This window comes from Sorex fumeus, unplaced genomic scaffold (genome assembly GCF_029834395.1).
Source record: "Sorex fumeus unplaced genomic scaffold, SorFum_2.1 ptg000036l, whole genome shotgun sequence".
Taxonomy (NCBI): Eukaryota; Metazoa; Chordata; class Mammalia; order Eulipotyphla; family Soricidae; genus Sorex; species Sorex fumeus.
The window spans coordinates 2,879,647-2,904,351 of NW_026606093.1; the positions used below are offsets into that span (position 1 = coordinate 2,879,647).

Sequence of the window (24,705 nt, forward strand, 5' to 3'; positions counted from 1 at the left end):
ACATCTCTTAAAGGTGCCAGAGATCAATCCCTCTCTTGGGTTTATGAATCAGGATTTTCCTATGGGGACTTACTTGGCTTCAGGGTCATATTCTGCCCAAATTCTTTTAAATTCATCCAGATGGTGGGGACCAAGGATTGACCAGTCTCTTGTTAGGTAGTCAAAGTTGTCCATTATAACAGCTACAAAGAGATTGATGATCTGCAATGAAGAGAGAGTATAATAAGTTATTACACAGTTTCCCTAGAATCTACTTTCCTACTGGTGTCATATGTGGCAGAAATTGATATTTCCTTTTTGTTTTATTTTGCTTTGGGGCTACACATGGCAGTGCTCAGGGCTTACATCTAACTGTAAGGTCAGGGGTTACTCCTGGCAGAACCCACAGAGCCAAATGGAGTACTGAGATTGAACCTGGTCATCCTTGTGCAAGGCAAGCATCCTACCTTACTGGAGGCATATGTCACCATTTAAAGCATCAACCACAGGGGCTTGAGCTAGCACAGCAAGTAGGACATTTGCCTTGCATGCAGCCAACCTGGGTTCGATTCCCAGCATCCCATATGGTCCCCTGAGCACTGCCAGGGGTAATTCCTGAATGCAGAGCCAGGAATGACCCCTGTGCATCACTGTGTGTGACCCAAAAAGGAAAATAATAATAATAATTAATAATAATAATAAAATAAATAAAACATCAACCACACACTAGGGTTTCATGGACGTGAAATTGATACGTTCCTCTCAGGGTTGTATAGGATGAACCCCTCATGTGAATTGGACAGCTTCCCTGATATCATACTGCACATTCCGAAGGACAGAGTTAGATTTTTCTATCCCCCTCTCTAAAGAAAGTGTAAGCTGTCTCTAGGCTTCCACACTCAGTCCCTCTTCTGGGACATTGTCACCTTGCTAACAGCCAAGAATGGACAAGAACGTGGCTGGTTCAGCTCACTGGCCTCCTCTCACAGTTCTTATCTCTCTGTGTGAAGTCAGATGCCCCTGTCACTCTGTCTTTCCACTCGGACCAAGCTGCCTTAACCATAAGCTGCAGACATAGTGGGTTGGGGTTATTGTGAACTGCACTCTTGCTGCATGTGGTCATTCCATGCCCTGCTGCTTACCAGGAAGGCACAGAGCATGTAGAAGCTGATGAAGTAGAAGACTGCGAAGCTGCTGCCACAGGGTGTCTCCCCTTCAGTGCTGTTGCCGGGCTCCGACTCTGGGGCACACTTCTTCCCTGGCATGCAGGCCAGCATGATGTCCTGCCAAGCCTCTCCGGTCGCACATCTGTGGGGAAAGATGGGAGCCCAACACCCATGGAGCAATCTTGGAGCTCTGCACCCTCCCCCAGCCCTGCCTCCGCCCTTCACTCTTCCTCAGAAGGAATGACTCAGTTGAATTTGGTTCTTTCCATACTCTGAGGGCTTAGGTATGTCTACAGAACCTGAAAGTAAATTGCATTGCCTTCAATCTTTAAAAACTTTAACGAAGTGTGCCCATACTGCAAACTCCTCTTTCGTAAACACAACTTAAGTTTTCAGTTTGAACACTGGGAAATATTGTGTTGTGGTTCATTCATGTATTGTATACACTCGATGACTATTCCATTGAAAGCACCAGCCTTCCTGCTAAGATTTTTCTTTTCTAGTTTTCTATTATAAAAAGATATGACGATACACAGGACTATGTCGGGAATATCAGTGCTTTGGAGTCCCCGAACCCCGAGAGCAGCCATACCAATGGCAGGGCACTAACCAAGCCTACCCTAGCACCCTCTGCCCAGGAAGCACTCTCCTCTTTGAGAAGAACCTCAAAGCCTTGCAAGCAGCCACACTGGCAGCAAGGCAGCTCAGCAACGGCTCTCTCACAACCCCCAGCTAAAATACCACATACTGCCCCCCAGTTTATACTGAGGATATGGGGTTACGCAGCTGTGGGCAAGACAGGCTCCTGGAGACAGGAGAACAGAGTCTCACCCTGCAGCTGGAAGAGGTAGAGCTCGAGCGGTCTCCAAAATGAACCCAAGCCAGGAAGGGAGCAAAGCCCACAGGCAAGAGAGAGACGGCCCAGAATCATGGTGGCTAAAGTCCCGCCCTGCAAATGATGCAACACTAAGAATAACGCATAAATGAATTCAACAATGAAAAATGAATTCAACAGAGAGTGACAAAATTCAAGGAAGATCCTCAACTACCTAAAATCTCTAAACTGTGTGAGAAAGATATACAATAGGAGTTAAGGCACTTGCCTTGCATGCCAGTGGTCCATTTTGAACCATTTCCACCTAACAACCTTGAATGCTGCCAAGAGTGAGTCCTGAGCACAGAGCCAGCCAGGAGTATTCCTGAGTACCAGCAGGTGTGGCAGAAAAATAAATAAATAAACTGACTGAAGAAGACAGTAGAACAACAATGCTTTCAATGTTTAATGATACAAAAAAAAAGACACAATTGAATAAGTCACAATAAAATTTAAGAAAGCCTAATAAAAAATGATAGAAGACTTTCAAATAGAAATAAAGGAATTAAAGAATACTGTAGCAAGTCTCAGGACACAGCAGATGGATCTGAAAACCACCAGAGAGCACAAAGACAAGCAACAATTCCGTCACTAAAGAAGAGTAATAGAAAAGAGATTTTAAAGAGTGAAGAAAATTTAAGAGATATTGTTGAGAATACTGAGAAGAATTATCTCAGATTCAAAGAATTTCATAAGGAGAGGAAAGAGGGAAAGGGGAAAAACAAATAATTCAAAAAAATAGAACTTCTCCAACTTGAAGAGGGACATTAATGCACCACTACAGGAGATGCAATCAATCAAAATAAACCCAAACAGAACAATACCCACCAAGACACACTATAATTAAAATGGCAAGAATAAAATACATAATTTAGATTCCTTAAAGCAAGAAAAGAAATAAAGACTCAAAAAATCATAAAATTCATACCATATTTTCAAGTTAAAGTCAAATTTTACAAGCAAGAGAGGATGTAATTATATACTCAAAACATTGAATAAAAGAGCCTCCAACCACGAATCCTTCAACCAAGCAAATTTACCAGTCAGCTGTGAAGGAATGATCAACGCATCTCAAAGAACAGCTGCTGTTGTCACATCTAAGCCAGATCTTCTAGGGCCACTGACTGGCATCATATAAAATGCAAAGGTGAGATAGAAAAAGCAACCAAAATACTCTTAGATAAATGGCAACAAATCCCTTAATATCAACATTTTCTCTAAATATGGACTGAATTTTCCATCTAAAGGCACTGATTAGCTGGATGGATTGAGAAACAAAATCCAACTTTCTGCTGCTTAGAGAATCATTTTAACTCTCATGAGAAACACAGATTGAGAGTGAATGGTCAGAAAACAGTCATTAAAGACTAATGTAAGACTTTAAAATGGGGGCAAGGAGAGAGAGAGAGAGAGAGAGAGAGAGAGAGAGAGAGAGAGAGTACGGTACTGTTGTAGCTGTATGTGTCTGACTCAGGTTTGATCCCTGGAACCACATGTGGTCCCCCAGTCTCCATCAGGAGTGACTGATGAGCACAAAGCTAGGAGTGAACTCTGAGTACAGCCAGGTGTGGCCCTCAACTCCCCCAAAAGATTATAAAAAGGTGATGTGCCACTTAAATCATATAATATAGTACACAAGATTAAAAAATGTGTTAAGGATAGGAACAGACATTCGTACTATTTTAATGGAGTGATATATTAAGAGAATATACTCATCAACATATATGCAATAAAAAAGGCAACAAACTTTATAATGCAACTGTTAGTAAACCTTAGGAAATACATCGGCAACAAAATAGATGAGGAAGATTTTAATGCCTCACCCTCATCCGTTGACAGATCAGCCAGACAGAATATCAACAAGAACTTTAACAAAAACTGAAAGTGCTAAGATTAACAGACATGTAAGGACTCTCTAACCCCGGCTCCTCCAGGTGAATATACATCTCCAGTGAACATGGAATATTCTCCAGGATAGACAGCATGTTGGGGCAAAGTATGAGTATTCATTGCATCACCAAAACAGAAATCATATTTTACTGGAGACAAAGTCACATAGGTATGGGAAGGGGGGGAGGGGAGGGGAGGGGACGAGAAGATAACTATGAAAAGAAAACCTGAATAAGTTCTAACAAAAAACGAACGCATCTTTAGAAACAAACATTAAGTTAAAGAGGAAAACAAAGAACAAATGAAAAGTTTAGCTTTTTAGATTAGATTAAATTGTCCATGTATCTGAGAGCTCTCTCGGGTTATCAATGCTATTATATTGTTCTGAGAATCTACATTTATTCCTGAACCACACTGTCATGGTGACTGAAACTTTATAGTTTAAAGCCATAGAATAATTTACCTCCCATCCTTTTCTCATTTTTTTTTCAGAATGGCTTTGGCAATTTGAAGAATTTAAAGATTGCATAAAAAAAAATAGTAGCATTTATTTTTAAGCCTTTGAAGAATGCCATCAACAGTTTGATGAGAATTGGATTGAATTTTATTGAATCGATATAATGCATGGCATTATATAGACATTTAACAGTGCTAACTCTTCCAACCCATTAAAAACTGTAATATTTCTTCATTTCCTGGTCTCCTTTTCTAATTTTCCAATATTACTTAGAGTTTTGAAGTAAAGGTCTTTCATCTCCTTTCATAAGATGCTTTCTAGGAATTTTATGTTCTATTTAAAATTGGAGTTACCCTTTAAATTTCTTTTCCTTTTAGCTCATTGTCTGCATATAGAAACATAATCTATCTTTTGTATCGATTTTGTATCCTGGTACCTTGCTGTATTATTTCTGAGAGTTTTGCAGTCTTCTGTGTTTATTATCTTGTGTCTACAAATAGTGATCATTTAACTCCTTTCCTATTTGTTTTCCTTTGATGCCCATTTGACCCCTAATTACTTTGGAAGTAAGGACTTTCAAAATAATGTTGAATAATAGTGGAGAAAGTGGGAATTCTTTTCTTGTGCCTGATCTCAGAGAGGGGGATTTGCTTTTTGTCACCGAGTATGAAATGTTGACTACTGACTTGCTGTAAATGGCCATTATTAACTTCAAGTACCTTCCTTTTATTCCAATTTTGTTGAGAGATTTTTTTTATCATGAATGAATTCTGACTATGATCAAATTATTTCTCTGCATCAATTGCTTGGATCATATGATCTTTATCCTTTCTTTTGTTGAGATGATGTATAACATTAATATATTTTCATAAATTATCCTCTTATCCCTGGAATAAATCCCACTTGATAACAATGCATGTTTCTTTTAATATATTGTTGTATTTGATTTGGTAAGATGTGTTGAGGACTTATCTTTAATATTGGTCTGTAATTTTTACTTTCAGTAGTATCTCTAACCGCTTTTGTTATTAGGGCAATGCTGTTAACCTTGCTGGACTGAGGCTTTTGTTTTTGAGGAGATTTTTAATTACATTTTTAATTTCCTTACTTGTAATTGGTCTCTTCAGGTTTTCTACTTGCTCCTAGTTCAATATTGAAAGGTTTTATGTTTCTAATAATTCATTTATTTTAGTTTCTCCAGCTTAGTGGCTAGAGTTGTTTGTGGTAAAATCTCACGCTCCTTTTCATTTCTATGGTGTCTGCTATGATTTCTCCCTTTTTATCTCTGGTCTAATTTATTGCATTTTCTGTTTTTTCTCCTCATATGCCTAACTAAAAGTCTGTTTATCTTGTTTATCCTTTAGGAAAAAAGTTGCTGCTGACCCTTTGTACGTGATTTTCTTTATCTATGCTTTGTGTCTGCTCTAATGCATATTTTTCCTTCCTTCTGTATACTTTGGGATTCATTTGCCCTTTTTCAAGATTCTTGAGCTATAAAATCAGCGTATTTTAGTTTTTCTTGTTTCCTGATGAAATCTTGCAGTACTATAAACTTCATCCTTATTAATGCCTTTTCTGTTTCATTGGTACTTATAGTGTGTGTGTCTTCAATCATTTTGAGAATTTTTTTCAATTTATTCTTTGATTTCCTCTTTAACACAAAGTGTGAAAGTTTAATTTCCAACTGTTAGAGCTTTTTCTGTGTTTTTCCTATAAGTGTTTCTTCTTATAGTTAATTTCCACCTTCCGAGCATCATGGCCTAAAAAAACATACTTGATATGGTTTCTATTTTTGTGATAGTAGGGAAGGGACAACGAGTGTGACTCATTGTGTGGTCTATACTGGGAAATCTTCCTTATGCACTGGAGAAGAACACATATTTTCCTATTTGGGATGAAAATATCCCATCAAAAATGGGTAGAGATGAACAAATACTTTCTGAAATAAGTTCAATAAACATAATTTAAAAATGTTCATTAAAAGAAGCTCTCAAAGAGGAATGCTGGAAATGAAATGCTCATTTGCTTTTGGTGGGAATGTAGTCTGATGCAACCTCTACTGAAATTAGTATGGATACTGCTCAAAAAATTAAAAATATAACTCTTATATGGCCCAGTGATCCCATTCCTTATATCCTACATGAAAATCACAAAAGTATTCACTTAAAACATTTATTCACACTTATATTAATTGCAGCACTATTTATAGTCACCCAGATTTGAAGACAACACAAGTTTTCAACAACAGATTAGTGAATAATGAAATTGTGGTATCCATACATATGCAATATAATACTATGTAGCTTTAAGAACAGATGAAATGTAACCTTTTGCTACAAAGATGATGGGGACAGAGAGTTTGACATTAAGTGAAATAAGTCAAAGGGCAAAGGAAAAGGATCAGGTACTCTCTTTCATATGTGGCATATGAAGAAACAAAACAAAGGAATGAATGGCGTCTCATGACTGCAACAGTGTCTAATGGCTTTGAATTTAGAATTGAGGTGCCTAAGATGTGGGAAAGGAGTAAAAGGCAGGGTGGTAATGACACCACAGGGCAAACGTGAAGGATCTTCGGCACTTTGGTGGAGTGGTTTCAGGGATCAAACCCAGGTTGGCCACATACAAAGCAAGCATCTTTTTTTTTGTAGTGAAAAGCAGAATTTAATAAAACAGTATTTAAAACCAATTTAGTAATAACATCATACACCTTCTACTTATTTATAGAACAATTAAATTCTCAGTTATTCATAGGCTACAATGGCATAATTTAGAACCCTGAAAAACCACCCAGAATTGAGAAATTCTAATGAATTCTCATGATCGATTCCGAATAACTTAATATCAAGCAGAGTTCTTGTCTTAAGTGAAACATCGGAGAAGCATTAGCTGCTCTTACTTCTTCTCGTGATCATCTTGACCTTGTTCTCAAGAATCAAACCTCAGTATATCTGGTGTCCTTAACCAAGAGAATTTTTGCCAACACAGTAGATGCCTGTGAGCTGCCATCTGAGCCAACTTCTTCACAAGTGAATATTTTATGGGTTAATTCTTAAATAAATCTCCCCAAATTCCTTCACAAATGGTAAAAAAAAAAACCTCAGCTTCATTACCACCCATTTTACTGTTGGCAGAACTACAAAGCAAGCATCTTACCCACAGAAAAATCCCTCTAGCCTGCATCTTTATATATTCTTAATATTAATCCTTACTTTGTCAGTTAGGTACATTTAAAGTGCCTTCTTTCAGTCTGTCACTTAACTTCATCTTATTTATGGTGTATCCCGATTCATCTAAGTTTTTAATTCAACGTTGTCACATTTATTATTTTCCCCTCGTTGTGCTTTATTGCATCTCATTAAAAATATTCCCCTATTCAAGGCTATGAAAATATTCTTCTCCAAAATTATCTCCCTCATATGTAGGCTATAAAGCAACATAGTAAAGAAATAACAAATTCCCAAAGGCAACCCAAACTGAGGACTGGTCTTTAGTAGGAAACTTACCAAGACAAGAAGAATGGTGGGCAGAGGGTGGGAGTGAGGATACGCTGGACAGTGGGAAGGGGGGGATCAGGCACTCTGGTCTAGGGGATGGTGTTGGAATGTTTATGCATGAAACCCTGCCATTAACAGTATTGCGAACCACAGTGTCTAATATATTAGAAGTTTTTTCTTTATGCAGTACAATTATAAGACTTCATTCTTCAATAAGCTATTTATCTGGAATTAGTTTTATGTTCAATGAAGTAGAAATTTACTTCATTTTGGTCTCTATTTTTAGTGCAAAATTTTATTTATTTATTTTTTGGGGGTCACACCCTGCCATGCACAGGGGTTACTCCTGGCTCTGTGCTCAGGAATCACCCCTGGCGGTGCTCAGGGGACCATATGGAATGCTGGGAATCGAACCCGAGTCGGCCGTGTGCAAGGCAAACGCCCTCCCCGCTGTGCTATTGCTCCAGCCCAAGTGCAAAATTTTAAAATAAAGTTATCAACTTTTATTGAAACTTGATTATATAATAGGAATTTTCCTATGTGCTCCACAAATAAAATATTATATTGCCATAATACTTTGTGGCATTGACATAAGTTCTTTATATGAGTTTTTGGGTTTGGGTTTTGTGTCACATACAGCCGTGTTCAGGGACTACTACTGGCTCCGTTCTTGGGAACAGCTCCTAGAGGTACTTGGGAGTCTATCTCAAGCTTCACATAAGCAACTCAGCCCAGTGACTTACCATTCTGGTCCTAGAAGTCTTATAATTACAAAATTCCATGAACCGTTGGGGATATTTATGGAATGGTCCACTCTTCCTTACTGATCTGAAATATCTTTCGGACATAAATTATATCTCTGATGTTTGGACCTCACCCTAGGACATTCTATTACCACAGTGTAGTTGCCTATGCTGGAATTGTCATGGCTATTCTAAAAAAGGCATGCTAGAAATAGTAGTCAAGTTTCATGAAAAAATCTATTGAGGGTGGAGAAATAATACAGTGGGTCGGGAGTTTGACTTGCACACAACCAACCCTGGTTCGATCCACATCCCATGTGGTCCCCTGAGCCCACCAGAAGTGATTCCTGAGTGCAGAGCAGGAATAACCCCTGAACATCACCAGGTCTGGCAAAAACAAACTCAAAAAGAAATAAACAAAGAAAAATTCTGTTTTTCAAAAATGTATTTAATTAATTTGTTTTTTTATTTGTTTGTTTGGGGGTCAAACCCAGCGATGCTCAGGGGTTACTCCTGGCTTTGCATTCAGAAGTTACTCCTGGCGTGTATGAGGGATCATATGAGATGCCAAGGACTGAACCCAGATTGACTGTGCGCAAGGCAAGTGTCCTACTGCTATACTATATCTTCAGCACAAAATAACTGTTTTTGTTTTGGGGCCACACCTGGCAATGCTTTCGAGTTACTCCTGACTTGTGTGCTCACGGATTACTCCTGGTTCTGCACTCAGGATTCCTCCTGACTGGGCTCAGGGAACCATATGGGATATCGGAGATCAAATTTGGGTTGGCCAAGTGTAAGGAAAATGCCCTGCCCTCTGTACCATTGTTCCTGTCTCTTGAGAAATTTGATAACTTTATGAGAGCAAGTCTCCCACAAAAGCAGATGGGACCCCTCCATTATTTAGATCTTATTTAATGTTTTTCAAGAAAATTCTATAATTTCCTTAATGATTTTTGTTAACTTATTTCTAGGTGGAGCGATAGCACAGCGGTGAGGCGCAGTCAGCCCGGCCGAGCTGGGTTCAATTCCTCCGCCCCTCTCGGAGACCGGCAAGCTACCGAGAGTATCTCGCCTGCACGGCAGAGCCTGGCAGGCTACCCGTGACATATTCAATATGTCAAACACAGTAACAATAAGTCTCAAAAAAAATGGAGATGTTACTAGGCCCGCTCGAGCAAATCAATGAACAATGGGAGGACAGTGTTTGTTTGAAACCCAAGCACAAAAATTTGTAAGTCTACAACTGCACCTCTTGGTTTGCCACTAATAAAAATTTTAAAAAAACTTATTTCTAGATCAAATTTAAAACAAATCAAATTTAAAATAACTCCCTTTACATATCGAAGATTTACTAAACTCTCATTACTTCTGTAGCTTCTCTCATATATTTGATACGTCAAATTATTATTATAATTATTTTCTTTTTGGGTCACACCCGGCTATGCACAGGGGTTACTCCTGGCTCTGTACTCAGGAATTGCTCCTGGCTGTGCTCAGGGGACCACATGGGATGCCGGGAATCAAACCCCAGGTTGGCCACGTGCAAGGCAAATGCCCTACCCGCTGTGCTATCACTCCAGCCCCAAATTATTATTTTTAATATTTTAATTTTAATTATTAATAGGAAGTTCAGAAGGTAAGGGGATTGTCTTGGATGAAACTAGCCCAGGTTCAAGTCCCCTGCATCACATATGATGCATTGCCAGAGATTACCCTGAGCACAACTGGTGCTCAGTATCACCAATTTTATTTTTAATTGTGGAGCAATAGTACAGTGGGTAGGGCGTTTACTTGGCATGTAGCCAACCCGGGCCAACCTGGGTTTGATTCCTCCACTCCTCTTAGAGAACCTGGCAAGCTACCGAGAGTATCGCACCCTCACGGCAAAGCCTGGCAAACTCCCCATGACATATTTGATATGCCAAAAACAGTCACAACAAGTCTCACAATGGAGACGTTACTGGTGCCCGCTCGAGTAAATCGATGAACAACAGGAGGAAAGTGCTATAGTGCTAACATGAAATTTACCATCTTAACCATTAAATTTATTTTTGTTGACTGAGATTATGTGATTTACAATACTGTGAATACTGTTCATAATGGCTTCTCATGCACAGAAGTCTAACACCACATTCATCACCAGTGTACCCACTTCCCTCTCCCAAGGACCCCCAAGACCCTCCCTCTCAACACTGTCCCCAACCCCCTCTCAACCTAACCCCTCCAACTCAGTTATGTGGATCAGTTCTCCCAATACATTGCTTTGAACCTTTGTGGCCACCTTACTGCGTATGTTTAAGTTCCACATATGAGAGAGATAATTCTGTATCTATCCCTTTCCTCGTGACTGACTTCACTCAGCATATCCTCTAATTCCTTCCATGTTGCTAGAAATCGCAGGATTTTGTTCCTTTGTTTAGAACTTTGTCGTACTCAAGCATGCATATATATATATGTTCATATATATATATATATATTTCAGTTTCTTGATCCTTTCATCTGCAGTTGGGCATTTTAGTGATTTCCGCTAAATACAGTACAGTCTTGCTTATTTTATTAAGAGCAGGAATTAACATAGACGTACATATATCCTTTCAAATTAATGTTTTTGTGTTTGGAGTGTATATGTCAAGAAGTGGTATTGCTGGGTGATATGGTCATTCTGTTCCTATTTTTGAAGAGATTTCCATATTGCTTTCCATTTTGAAATGCACAGCTCAGTGTTATTAAGTGATTTCATACTGTGCAGTCCTTACCACCATTCTTACCCATAACTTTTCAATATTATGGCTGAAACTCTTTTTTTTCCTTTTTGGGTCACACCGGCGATGCTCAGGGGTTACTCCTGCCTTTGCACTCAGGAATTACTCCTGGCAGTGCTCAGGGAACCCTATGGGATGCTGGGAATCGAACGTGGGTGGGCTGTGTGCAAGGCAAATGCCCAACCTGCTGTGCTATTGCTCCAGCCCATATAGCTGAAACTCTTAAACCATTAAACAAGAACTCACCATTCTCTTCTCCCTTCAGTTCCTGGCCTGCCATTTTACTTTTCATGATTTTGAATATTTCAAATAACTCATATAAGTAGAATTATAAGCTATTTGTCCTTTCATAATTTTTTTGCTTCTCTCAACACCATTTCAAATTTCATCTATGATGTGGCTTTTGGTGCCCAGAATTCCCTTTCTTTTTAAGACTACTAATATTTCATTGTGGACTCACTTCAAGTTTTGCTTCTCCATTCATCTGTCCATAAATTTGGGGTTTCTTTCATCTTTTGGCTATTGTGAGTAGAGCTGTTGTGAATATAGGTATTGAAATCCCTGCTTTGAAGTGATTTCAGTAGCCAGAGATAAATTGCTCGATCCTATGGTGTTTCCATTTTTAACTTTTGAAGATCTGCAATATATTTCACAGGTTATTTTATTTCATAATCCCACCTTTCATGATGGGATTTAATGATGGATTTAATGATGTTTTTCTATATCCTATTTATTTATCTATTTATTGAATCACCATGAGACACACAGTTGCAAAGTTGTTCATGATTGGGTTTTAGCTACACAATGTTCCATTAACCAACTCTTTACAGTTTACATTTCCCACAACCAATGTCCCCAGTTTTCCTCCTGCCACCTCCCCACACATTGGTTTATCATAAATTTTTATAAATAAATTACTTTTTGGTATAGATTTATGATACAATGATTTCTTTCTCTCAACTCTGAACAGATATATACCAGAGCTATTTAGAACAGTGACTCAAACATTTAAATATAATATAGAAGTAAACTAAAAGAAATATAAGGACATTTGGTGACAGGTATTGGGCACATTACTGGCGGTGAGATATGGTAACTGATTATAGCCAAGTCATAAATGTTAAAATAATTATAATGATTAACACAAACAAACACTGAATTATAATGATTAACACAAACAAACACTGTCCTCCCATTGTTCATCGATTTGCTTGAGCAGGCCCAGTAACGTCTCCATTGTAAGACTTGTTGTTACTGTGTTTGGCATATCGAATACATCACAGGTAGCTTGCCAGGCTTTGCTGTGCGGACGAGATACTCTCGGTAGCTTGCAGGACTCTCCAAGAAGAGCAGAGGAATCAAACCCAGCTCAGCTGGGCTGGCTGCATGCAAGGCAAATGCCCTACCGCTGTGCTATCACTCCAGCCCATAATGATTAAATAAAGATGAATTTATTTTCACAGTAAATTTCAAGACAATGAAATAAAATAACAAAAAATAACCAAAAATTAAAGAGTTAGTTAAGAGATTTGGAGCAACTCAAATTTTATGATTAATGTTTTCTATATTACATGTTTACTTATGTAATAATTCTGCTCATGTTATTTCTTATTCATTTTTCATTCTGTGGAAGTGTATCCATATATAATTATTTTAAAGAAGATTTATGCAGGGGAGTATATTTTTAGATTATAAGACTTCTAGAAATGTTTTTATTTTGTTTTATTGGTTAGTCTGTATTATAGGAGCCTAGTTTCAAAGTAAGTTTACATCATAATGTTAAAGCACATACCATTGCCTTCTAGTTTGTAATTTTGCTGATGAGAAGTTTAAAAACTGATATGGAAACAGCATGTGAGTGGAGCTCCAGGTGAATTTCTTTGGTCATTTTAAACCTCACCCACACGTGAACAGAGTCCCTAACACTAGATAGAAATATTACTGGTGGTAGGTAACTGTAGGATAACACTGTTTCCTGCATAGCTTCAGGTAGTTTAGGTTTATTGGGTTGCTCCCATCACAGTGCTCCCATTCCTCTGTGTTCATCTGTAACTTCTTTCTTTGTGCTCTGTTGACTTGTAAATATTGTTTTTCTCTTCTCCCTAAGTCCTTTGCATAGTTTATTCAGAGCAATGTCCTTTCTGTATGGAAATAAGAAGACAGTATATGCTATGCTTTTGTAATGTGACTCTCAGTGATATTTCCCTCTTGGGCATCTGTTCTCTCACTTAAACCTCAGCTGCCCTTACTTCCTAGTGCCCCCCAAAGCAGGGTCCTGGTGAGGGACTGGATGGAACCAGGGCAAGCGGTAAGCTATGTGCTACCCTGGCATCGAGATGGGCCTGGCCAAAGTGCCATAATGCTTAACTATAAGTTAAGAGCTTGGTCATGGACAAATGAGGTCATGATCCAAAAGTAATAACTAGATTCGGACCCTGCTAGGGTTAGGAATGATTAATCTGGCCTGAGTGCTGTAGTCTGAGCCTGTGGCAAGATGTTCCCAGGAGAGCTGCCCTACAAGTCTCTTATCTCTTACTGTGTCCCTATAAAAATAGCTAGTATTGATTATGTTGATAGTTATTGGACTGAGGAAAGGAGAAAAACACCTTAGGAGGTATTTTGCCCTTGGGCAGTCAGGAAGGGCTTTGGAATACCTCTTGGGTGGTGTTCCCTTTGAACCTGGTGGGCCCTCAGGAAGGGCTTTCTTATGTTGATTTTGCTACCTGAGTGTCAGCCCAGACTTCGAGGGAGTTGGAGGCAAGAAAGCTAGAGAGAGGAGAGAGCAGAGCGGCAAGATGGACTAGCAAGGGGGAAAGAGAGAGAAGAATGTAGAAGAAGAATACAGGAGCAAGCATGTGGAGGGAGAGAGAGCCCAAGCTGCGAGAGGGAGCCCGGAGTGATGAGCGGAGAGACAAAAGGAGATGGGAATGAGGCGCAGTGTGAGACCAAATAGGAGGCTCAGAAAGACTGGGGCAGGTGCTTGGGGAGAATGGAATAAATGACAACTGATCAATCAACCGGCTTGGCCCTCGCTTCCTCCACTGTCTGCCCCATGGCCCTGCCGCCCTGGCTGCGGGAGTGGCCCGGGACCACCCTGAACATGGGCAGCGGCTAGGGATAGAGCTGTGGGGCCTTCCCTAGTCGCCCCCAGAGATTTTACAGGTGACCTCCTCCCGCTGCTCTCTCCCTTCCCCGCCTCCCCCTCTACCCAGACCCTCCAGCCATACTCTCTGTGTGTTCCCAGGAAAACTGCAGGATCGGGAAGGCCTCTGTTGTGCCTTCCCAGATCCTGAGCACAGAAGCCTCACCCGTGAGCACCATGGCCATGCCCCTATCCAAGGAAAGGTGGGACAGGACAACAGGAAGTGCTGGGGTTCGGTTGAAAGTGACCCAGTGACAGGTACAGAGCACAGTAATCACGCCCCAAGGACGTGGTAGCAGGCTGGAGGCAGGAAGCTAGAACAAGACATCAGGGAAGCAGTGGGGTAGAGTCCAAGAGAGGCCCAGGGACACAACTGCAGATGATGAAAGTGTACAAGGAGAGTTGGACACAGAGAGAACCTGGCTGATACATTGGAGGCTAGTTGATGAGGTGGGATGGGGCCTGGAGCTTGTACATGGGACAAGGCAGCATCAGAGAGAGGACAAGTGATGTCGTTAATGGATAAGGGAAAGGCCTGGACGTCTGAGGGAAGCCAGACCCTCTGTTTAAACTGTGTAATAACTAACTTTTTTTTTTTTGGCTTTTTGGGTCACACCCGGCGATGCACAGGGGTTACTCCTGGCTCTGCACTCAGGATTTACCCCCTGCAGTACTCAGGGAACCATATGGGATGCTGGGAATCGAACCCAGGCTCAGCCGTGTGCAATGCAAATGCCCTACCCACTGTGCTATTGCTACAGCCCCTAAACTCTTAACTTTTAATCTTGCAAGTTTTGTATGCAAATATTTCATACAACTCTCAAGAACTCACCAGTGCAGAAAATTCCACTTTTGCACCAATACTGCTTTTGAAATTCAATGTTTTTTTCCTCATTGGTAGATTTAAAAAAATTTTCTTTATTCCTGGTACACCAAAAATTCAGAATTTTTTTTTGTCTTTAGGTTTAATCTACTCTCCATTTAGCCAGAAATTTCAAATGGAAGGTTTCTATTTTAGGGATTTTTTTTTTTGGTAGTCATTCTTGTTTCATCCCCTTCGTTCTTTCCGTTCTATTTTTCTGCATTTGTGTTAGACAGGTGGGATTTTTCTGACTCTGTTCTCCATATGTTCAATTTTATTTTAAAATTTCCATTTCTTTGTCCTCTTCACTACGTACTGAAAGTATCTCTGGCTAAATCTTTCAGGTCATTAATTCACTTGTTAGCTGTATCCTTTTAAAAATTATGTCAGCAATGTATTTTCTGAGTTCTCTCATTAGTCAGTTCTTTAATCACTTCTCTTTCTTTGTAATTTAACAGACATAATATGTTCTTTCATCTCTTTAAAATATGAATTACCCATATTTTCAAACCATTTGCTCAATTAATTTTCCTCCTGTATGATCAATCATCTGTTGGTTGAATGGAATTTTTTAAACTTGCTTCCATTTTATTTTGCTTATTTATTTTCCTCCTGTGTGTTAATTCATCTGCTGGTTGAAATAAAATTATTTAAAAAAATTGCCTCCATTTTATTTTGCTTTATAGAAGTCCAGGGGCCTCTCCTGGCAATTCTTGGATGACTGGGCCAGTGGCTCAATTCAAGGACCCAAGACTGAGGTGCTGCTCAGATCCTCTGGTGCTGTGGGTTAACTGGGCCACACTGACAGGGCTAGGAACATCTGGGGCATATCTGGTGGAGCTCAGAAGACAATGTGATACCAAGGATTAAACAAGGCATGCCATTAATCCTATAGTATCACTCCGGTAATGTGTTACACATTTATATGTAAGCAAAGTTGTGGAAGAGAAAGAAATCTGAGAACAATCCCATTTATAACTGGGTCCAAAAATAGTACCTAGGAATCAATTTCACAAAGGTGGTGAAAGACTTGTATTTTGAAACTCTAAGTCACTATTAAAAGTAACAAAAGTCATAAGAAAATGAAGAAATGCTCCATGCTCACTGTCACTGTCCTCCCATTGTTCATCAATTTGCTCAACTGGGCCCAGTAACGTCTCCATTTTGAGACTTGTTACTGTGTTTGGCATATTGAATACGTCACGGGTAGCTTGCCAGGCTCTTCCAGAGGGGCGGAGGAATCAAATCAAAACTCGGCCGGGCTGGCTGCATGCAAGGCAAATGCCCTACTGCTGTGCTATTGCTCCAGTCATGCTTCATGCTCATGAACTGGAAAAATTAACATTGTTAAAATGATCATCAGGGGCTGGAGCAATAGCACAGTGGGTAGGGCATTTTTACCTTGCACACAGCCCACCCGGGTTCAATTCCCAGTGTAAGGTCCCTTGGGACCCGGAGGGAAACTCCAGAGCTAAACTCTGCTAATTAGTAACTCTTCCTTACCTGCCCCCTCCCTGGTAAAGCCTTGAGATGTAAATTCTGTCTCCATTTGTTGACTCTTCCTAATTGGGATGTAAATTCTGTCTCCATTTGTTGGCCCTTCCTTGCCTATTACCTCTGTTACCTCTGTTAGGAACTTTTCCCTTATTGCCTCCACCAGAATGCAGGAGCCATGAGCTGAGAATCAAAGGGAGCCAGGTAAACATAGAAGATAACCAAATGTCTGAGTTACCAGATACCCACTAGCCACAGTGCCTATGTAAGTAAATGCCGATCTTTGAATCTATAGGCTAAGGAGTGAGGTACTTTTAAATGGATTGGTTAAGAAAGTATATGTTGTTACAAATCTATTGGCCATGAAATGCGCGGGCTCTGCTGTAATGGCCAGTGAAGGCCTATATAAGATCCCCTTTGAAGAGGTTCGGGGTATTGCCTGATGGCTCAACCCTGGCTAGCCAGTCTTACAATAAACCTTGCTTGCTGTTTGCAGTCTCTTGAGTCTCTTTGTCGTTAAAGGGAGATCATGATCTACGTCCTAACACCAGCATCCCATATGGTCCCCTGAGCACCCCCAGGAGTAATTTCTGAGTGCAGAGCCAGAAGTAACCCCTGTGCATCTCCGGTGTGACCCAAAAAGCCCCCCCCCCAAAAAAAAGAATGATTGTCATACCCAAAGTATCATGCAGCTTCAGTGCAATTCCTATCAAAATTGCAATGACATTGTTCAAAGACATAAATACCACTAAAATTTTATAACACCATAAGATTCCTCAAATAGCCAAATAAATTCTAAGAAAAAAGAAACTGGGAGATATTCCATTCCTCGATTTAAGCTATACCGTATACAATAGTAATAAAATAGTGTGGTACTAAAATAAAATTAGATCTTTGGGTTGGAGTGATAGTACAGCTGGCCAGGCATTTGCCTTGCATGTAACTGACCCCAGTTAAATCCCTGGCATTTCAGATGGTCCCAATGAGCCTGCCAGGAGTGATCCCTGAATGCAGTACAAGGAGTAAGCCCTGAGGACTTCCAAGTGTACCAAACCAAAATAAATAATAAATAAGGCTTTTGGATCCATGGGATAGACTCTATAAACAACCAAGTTCATCCAGAAGGGGAAGCAAGGGTGAGCAGAGAATGATCACTAGGCTATTGGCATTTTGGCGGCAGGTGTGGAGTAGCAACACTGTTTGCCTAAGGCATCAATATTAATGCATCGTGTCTCAATAAAAACATTTTTATTAAAGGACCATGATTCGCAAAGTGATTGAGAGTTGATTTTCAAATATATAATGCTCTAGCATCAATCCCAACCACCAGCGTCAACTTCCCTCCACCTGTACCCACGTGTCTTCCCCTCACCCCCACTAGCCACCTTGACTGGAGATGCAAAACGTTCTTTTAAGTGAAAACATTTACAGCTTTCGTCATCGAAGACTTTAAGGAAGAAGAGAGGACCTAGACCTGTGAGCCCAATACAATGATCTGATTACCCACTTTACAGATGTAAATATGACCCAGGCTTGTATATTGTTTTACTTCTTTTTAAAAAATACTTCAAATGTTTAATTACTGTCAGTCACAGAATTGCAAAGTTGCTCATCAATAAGCCTCAGGCATATAATATTTTTTCAACCAGTGTCCACTTCCCTCCACCAATATCCCCAGTTTCCTTCCTAGGCCCCAGCCTGCCTCTGTGGCAAAAACTTTCCCCTCCAGCATGCCTGCTTCCTACTGAAGAACAGTTCTCCTGGTCTTCATTTATATTTGCCTTGGGGCAGTGTTGCTTTTATTTATTTATTTATTTATTATTTATTTATTTTAATGTATCACCATGAGGGCTGGAGCGATAGCACAGCGGGTAGGGCGTTCGCCTTACAAGCGGCCAACATGGCCGACCCGAGTTCGATTCCTCCGCCCCTCTCGGAGAGCCCGGCAAGCTACCGAGAGTATTCGATATGCCAGACACAGTAACAACAAAGTCTCCAATGGAGATGTTACTGGGCCCGCTCGAGCAAATCGACAATCAACGGGAGGGCCTTTACTTTACTTTACTTTTACCATGAGGTACAATTTAAGACTTGCAAACTTTCATCTTACATTTCAGTCATACAATGGTCGAGTACCCATCCCTCCACCAGTGCCCATTCTCCACCACCAATGTTCCCAGGATCCTTCCCCCTGCACACACACACTCCACCACCCACCTCAGCCCCCGTCTCTGTCTGTGGCAGGCACATTCCCTTTTACTCTCTCTCTCCTTTAGGATGTTGTGGTTTGCAATAGAGGTATTAGGTGGCCATCATGTTTGGTCTATAGTCTGCTTTTAGCACACATCTCCCATCCTGAACACTCATTTGTGGAATATAAAGTAACAGGATGGGAGCCTAACACCAAAGGATAGTAGAGATAAGGACCAGGAGGTCTGCTCCACGGCTTGGAAGCCGGCCTCACGTGCTGGGGGGAAAAGGCAGCTCAGATAGAGAAGGGACCACAAGTAAAGTCTTGCTTTTAAAGGCTGATTCTACAACGGTCCTGTGTTCTAAGATCCTATAGTCTGGGGGAGGTGGGAACATCAGCTCAGTGATACTGTGCTTGGACGCGGGGAACAGACTCTAGAGACCATGGTGAAGGTGGGAGTATCTTATACAAACGGACCCCGGGCCTTCTGGAAAGGGCCCAGAGAATGGTAGTGGCTCCCTACTCTCCTGGTTCTGTAGGCTCTAGAAGATGTAAGCTGGAATGGACTTTGAAAATGATCGGTCCTTGGGGCTGGAGCGATAGCACAGCGGGTGGCTCATTTGCCTTGCACACAGCCGACCTGGGTTCAATTCCCAGCACCCATATTGTTCCCTGAGCACCAACAGGAGTAATTCCTAACCGCACGAGCCAGGAGTAACCCCTATGCATCACTGGGTGTGACCCAAAAAGGGAAAAAAAAACGATAGAATCCCAGGCGAAGGTCAGTCATTCTCATTGGCCACTGTGGAGCAGGGCAGGGGTATTCTTACACTCCCACTGAAATGGGACCCCCTATTCCCGAGGGCTGGTAGCAGTGAGGGGCGGGGGAGAAGCAGGGAGGAGTGTGGACTCAATCAGGGGCAGGCACAGAGCCCCTCCCCGCCCCCCAACCCTCCAGCCTCCCTAGCTATTCCCCAGGCAAAGGCTGTCGAGAGGATTGAAGGCTCCTAACGGGCCTCACTGAGAAGGAAACTCTGAGCAGGTGATTTGACCCCAGAGGAAGGTCAGCGACTTGGGGCGAGCCCCCCACCCCTGGCCCCCTCTGTTTCATGAGGTCTTGCTCCCAGCCGCAAAGCAAGGGCGTGGCAGCAGGTTTAGCTTGTTAGAACCCGTTCCTCTTCCAAGTCAGATTGCTTTTAGGATCTGACTTGAGGCCCCCTGGTATCCTCTAGGCTTCCCACAGGCATGCCAGGGGCTGCTCTGTGGACAGTGCTCATGAGCAGCGGAACAGCTGCTGCCTAGTGCCTAGACAGGAAGGGGAGCTCAACCATCTTCCACCCACCCCGGTGCTATCGCACCCAGATCCCAGGGCCCCCGACTCAGGGCTGTGTCAAGCCTCTGTGCTCACACCCACCTGAAGAGCAGCAGCACTGCTTGGGGGAAGGTCTGAAAGTTGTTGTTCCGGTTGATCTCTGTGGTGTCATTCAGGGCGATTTTCCCAAACACCTAGTAGGGAGAGGTGAGAAGGTCAGTGCACTGTGTCCAAGGGGGTCCTGGCTGCTGCCTGCTGATGGACCCTAGATGGTCTCTTCAAAGAAGTGACGCTGGGGCCGGTTGGCCCCAAGCAGAACAGAACCACTAAGATGATCTAATCTGGCACCAAGGGGGTCTTCACCTCGTTCCGTATCCAGGCCTGAAGTCCAATGTCCACACCAGACAAGCATAAGAACAAAGTGCCTGGGGGACCCTAGGAGTGGTCCTTGTGGCCCAGGGGCTGAGGCTGAAAGCAGAAACCACCCAGCAAGATGAGGTCCCTCTTCTGTGCGGAGATACCAATCTCACTGCGTTGGCGGGGCTCAGTTTCTTGAGCACTTAAAAGATTGTATTGAAAAATGATTGACAAAATAATGATATATATTTAAAGTGTACAACACGCTGGTTTGCTCTACATATACACAGTGGGATGGTTACCAACATGAAAACAAGGAACACATCCGTCACCTTCCATCGTGAGCCTAATGAACTGTTTACGCTAATTAACTCTGTGTGGATGCTCAGGCCTGAGAGGAAGCCGAGGCTCTGGTTTCAAGTGTACGTCACCATGATATTAGCCACCAGTGTCAACTGTACGTAGGATCAACAGAACTCCTTCCACTCCTGTCCTCTTTGCCTTTTCAACATTATGTGCCTAAGAAGGGCTAGAATGATAGCACAGTGGGTAGGGCATTTGCCTTGCATGCGGTCGACCCGGGCGAGCCAGGTTCGATTCCTCTGCCCCTCTCAGAGAGCCCCGGCAAGCTACTGAGAGTATCCCACCCACATGGCAAAGCCTGGCAAGCTACCTGTGACACATCCGACATGCCAAACACAGTAACAAGTCTCACGATGGAGACGTTACTGGACCCGCTCGATTAAATCAATGAACAATGGGAGGACCTTGCTACAGTGCCTAAGATAGATCTTCTAATGTAAGCTCCTGGATTTTGGGAGTGACGTGGAATGCGTGGTCTGGGATTCCGGCAAGTCTACATCACCCTTGAAACCAAATCTCCTCCCCCTGACTCTACGTGCTCATCCCAGCAGCTGCCAGCCTAGATCAGACCACAAGTTGCTCCTTCCACTTCAAAAGGTTTTGGCCTAAGCACTTTTGCCCCTTTCTTCGATGAACAGGCAGGCGGGAGTCTTTCCAAAGGTGCTGTGGAGAAGAAGCTCCGAGGTATCTATAGTGCTGGGCCAGAGTGCTCTGACAGAGCCCCAGGGAATGGCTCGGCATTCTGGGGTTGGGTCAGAAGGTGAAGTGCATATCTGCGGGGCAGCACCCAGGCACTTGCTCATGTTCCTGGGAGAGCTCGCCCTGGCCTCCCTCTCAGCATCCCTGGAGGGGCATGGGCTTGGGAGTTGCACCAGCCTGTGAGCCCATCAGCGCGAAAACAGAAGGTGCTTCTCAGAAACAACTTCCAGCTGCTTCATGAAAAGGGATCCCCTCTCCTGGTGCAGAAATCAGAAGCACTGTTCCCTTTCCAGAGCTAAGGCCAGGCATGGGGGAGGGTAGGGAAAGATAAACTCGCTGAGCCCTAGCTCCTCTTCGTGACCATTCCCTCTAGGACCTGCAGGGGGTGCTCTAATGCCTGTGACTTCTCTAGCTCCCAAAAGGGGAGAAAACCAGGCAGAGAGGTCATGGGGACACATTGCACCCCCACCCCCCAGCAGGGGCAGCAGGGGTCAGGGATGTGAGCCAGGTGCAATGTCCTACCTGCATGCCAATCACAGCGTAGATGAAAAACAGCATCACGATCAGAAGAGCCACATAAGGCAGGGCCTGGAAGAAAGCAGAGATTACCCTGAGCCCTCAGGCAGACAGCCCAGACAGCCGGCTGCCACCTTGCCCGGTGGGTAGCCCCCTCCCCCCCCCGCAGAAGGTCTGGGCACCTGGGGACAGGTGTGGATGATGGCATCCGCCTCTTTTCCACTTGGAATCTGTCCCCTGAGACACAGGGTATGTATTAGGAAAAGTCTGTTGTTGCTGAATCGAGTGTGTGTGTGTGTGTGTGTGTGTGTGTGTGTGTGTGTGTTGGGGGAGTTAGCTTGGGAGGGGGGATACTACAGTAAATTTCACCAAGAACAAGCAAATTCTCTATGGCTATATCACATAAGCCAGGAGAAAGTCCTGTAGACTACACATCAGTTTCTTGGGAGGTGTGGAGTTCAGGCGGCTTATACCACGACTAGCTGCGGTTTTAAAAAATTATTTGAGCCTTCAAAATACGTGGCGCCACGTCTTCAGCGCAACGTACCCACATTTTATTCATTCAAAGAACTAAATGTCCAAGAACCCGGCTCAAGCGCAAAGCAAGGTCAAGGGGTCTGGAGGGCCACATCTGGCGGAGGAAATGCCGGCCAGGGGCCCTCTGACCACTAGATGGCACTGCATGATCACTTGGATGCTTCGAGTGCAGCATTACCATTACTGCGGCATAATCAAGTCCTTTTCTGGAGGACCCCACCATCCCCCACCACCACCACCACCGCCACCACCTGGAGTCCCTTTCCTTTTTCTGACGACCAAAATGGCAAGGAGTGGGGTTACTGAGTATTTGGGGAGCCTATGTCGTCATTTATCCTGTGGGCATCCTATGGGTGGATCATTTGGGAATTCTCCTAAGTAAGGACTAGACAGACCTCCAGTGGGCTGGGGTGGTCGAGAGCACTGCCCTCAGGGGATGAGGAAAGACAGGTCTAAGGGAAGCAGTCTAGACCTGGGCTGGCCAGGGCTGGGGGCACAGGGGTGTCTCCAGGGCAGTCGTGGTACCTTCTGCTTGGGACAAACCTGGACCACAGAACATAACTCATCGTCAAGGGCAGCCAAGCCCCTGATAGAGCTTGAGTCCCTGGAACTGAAGACTTTCCTGGCCTTCTCAGAATAGCCAGGGCAGGCTTAGGTAGGCTGTTTTCACAGAAGAAAACATAATTTGCCCTGGTGTTTGTGTTCTGTTGGGGGGTGACACTTGACAGTGCTCGGGGCTTACTCCTAGCTGTGTGCTCAGGGGTCACGCCTGGCAGGGCTTGGCAGACCATACATGGTGCTGGGGATGGAACGAGGGTCTGCTATGTGCGAGGCACGTGCCTCCCCCACTACACTATCTCTACAGCCCCATTCTTGGCGTAGGGCATTGTGGCGCCAGTCCAAGGAGGCTGTTTCTGCAAGAGATAGAAACTGCAGCCTCTGCTCCTATTTCCGGGGTCCTGGGGAGTTTGGCCATAGACAGATCCAGACAGCAGACACTGCTGAAATGCCTCCTGGGGGTCTGGATGCCAAATCTGCTGGAGTATGAATGACCCAGAGACTATTGTAGCATCAAGACTGGGCACTTCAAATTGGGCCCACCACAAATTTCTCTGTCCAGTCAATTCTCTCAGGGAAAAAACAACACAAATGAGAGGGAAAAGAACATAACAGAACCGTGGGTCTTAGTTCCCAAGCCTTCCCACCCTGGTTCATGGGGACTCTGGGGTCGCAGAAGGAGGTCTCTTGAGATTTGCAAGTCTCGGCCAGCCATCTCCTTTTCAGACTTGAGGAGACAACGGTGCAGAGGTGAACCATCCAAGGTCGCCTGGAGGTGGGTACCCAGGTGGAGCTGGACAGGGTTGTGGGTGGCCACAGTGGCTGACCGCTGGGCAGGCTTCTGCAGCCAACCTGCCCTGAACTGCCTCTGCCCGAGAGCCGTGCTGCTCGGAGCAGGGCTTGGCAATACACAGTGGGGAGGGGGCTACCTGGAAGGACTTGATGAAGGTCCACAGCAGTGTCCGGATGCCTTCCCCGCGGCTCAGCAGCTTGACCAGGCGCATGACCCGGAAGAGGCGAAAGAAGGTGATGGAGATGCGGGAGTTCTCCTCTGCGTTCTGGAATCCATCGGCAACAGGGGGTGGTCGTTAACACAGCCACAGAGAGGGGCGGGCAAGACGGGGCGAGCCCTGTTCTGAGCAACACCGCTCTCGGGGCGGAGGTGGTTCAGAGCGGGTTGGCTGCACTAGCTTCTCCCCGGAGAGCCGCCCCCCTCGGCCACAGGGGTCAACAGGAGTCACCCACCTTTCCCAGGAAGATGGTCTGACCTTTGGGTCCTGGCAGAGTTTGGCCCGGCTCCAAG

The 24,705-nt window shown here is 43.5% G+C and overlaps 1 protein-coding gene across 3 annotated transcripts in view; it reads right to left on the minus strand.

The window, feature by feature from the left end:
- Positions 1 to 24,705, minus strand: part of CACNA1C (calcium voltage-gated channel subunit alpha1 C) — a 784,718-nt gene that overhangs the window by 32,219 nt on the left and 727,794 nt on the right. For all 3 annotated transcript variants that reach the window (XM_056117829.1, XM_056117830.1, XM_056117828.1), the window contains 5 exons: positions 24,332 to 24,460; positions 22,314 to 22,379; positions 20,475 to 20,566; positions 1,122 to 1,287; positions 74 to 201 (listed from right to left, as the gene is read on the minus strand). In XM_056117829.1, coding sequence (XP_055973804.1) covers positions 74 to 201; positions 1,122 to 1,287; positions 20,475 to 20,566; positions 22,314 to 22,379; positions 24,332 to 24,460 — 581 coding nt within the window. The remainder of the gene's footprint in view (positions 1 to 73; positions 202 to 1,121; positions 1,288 to 20,474; positions 20,567 to 22,313; positions 22,380 to 24,331; positions 24,461 to 24,705) is intronic.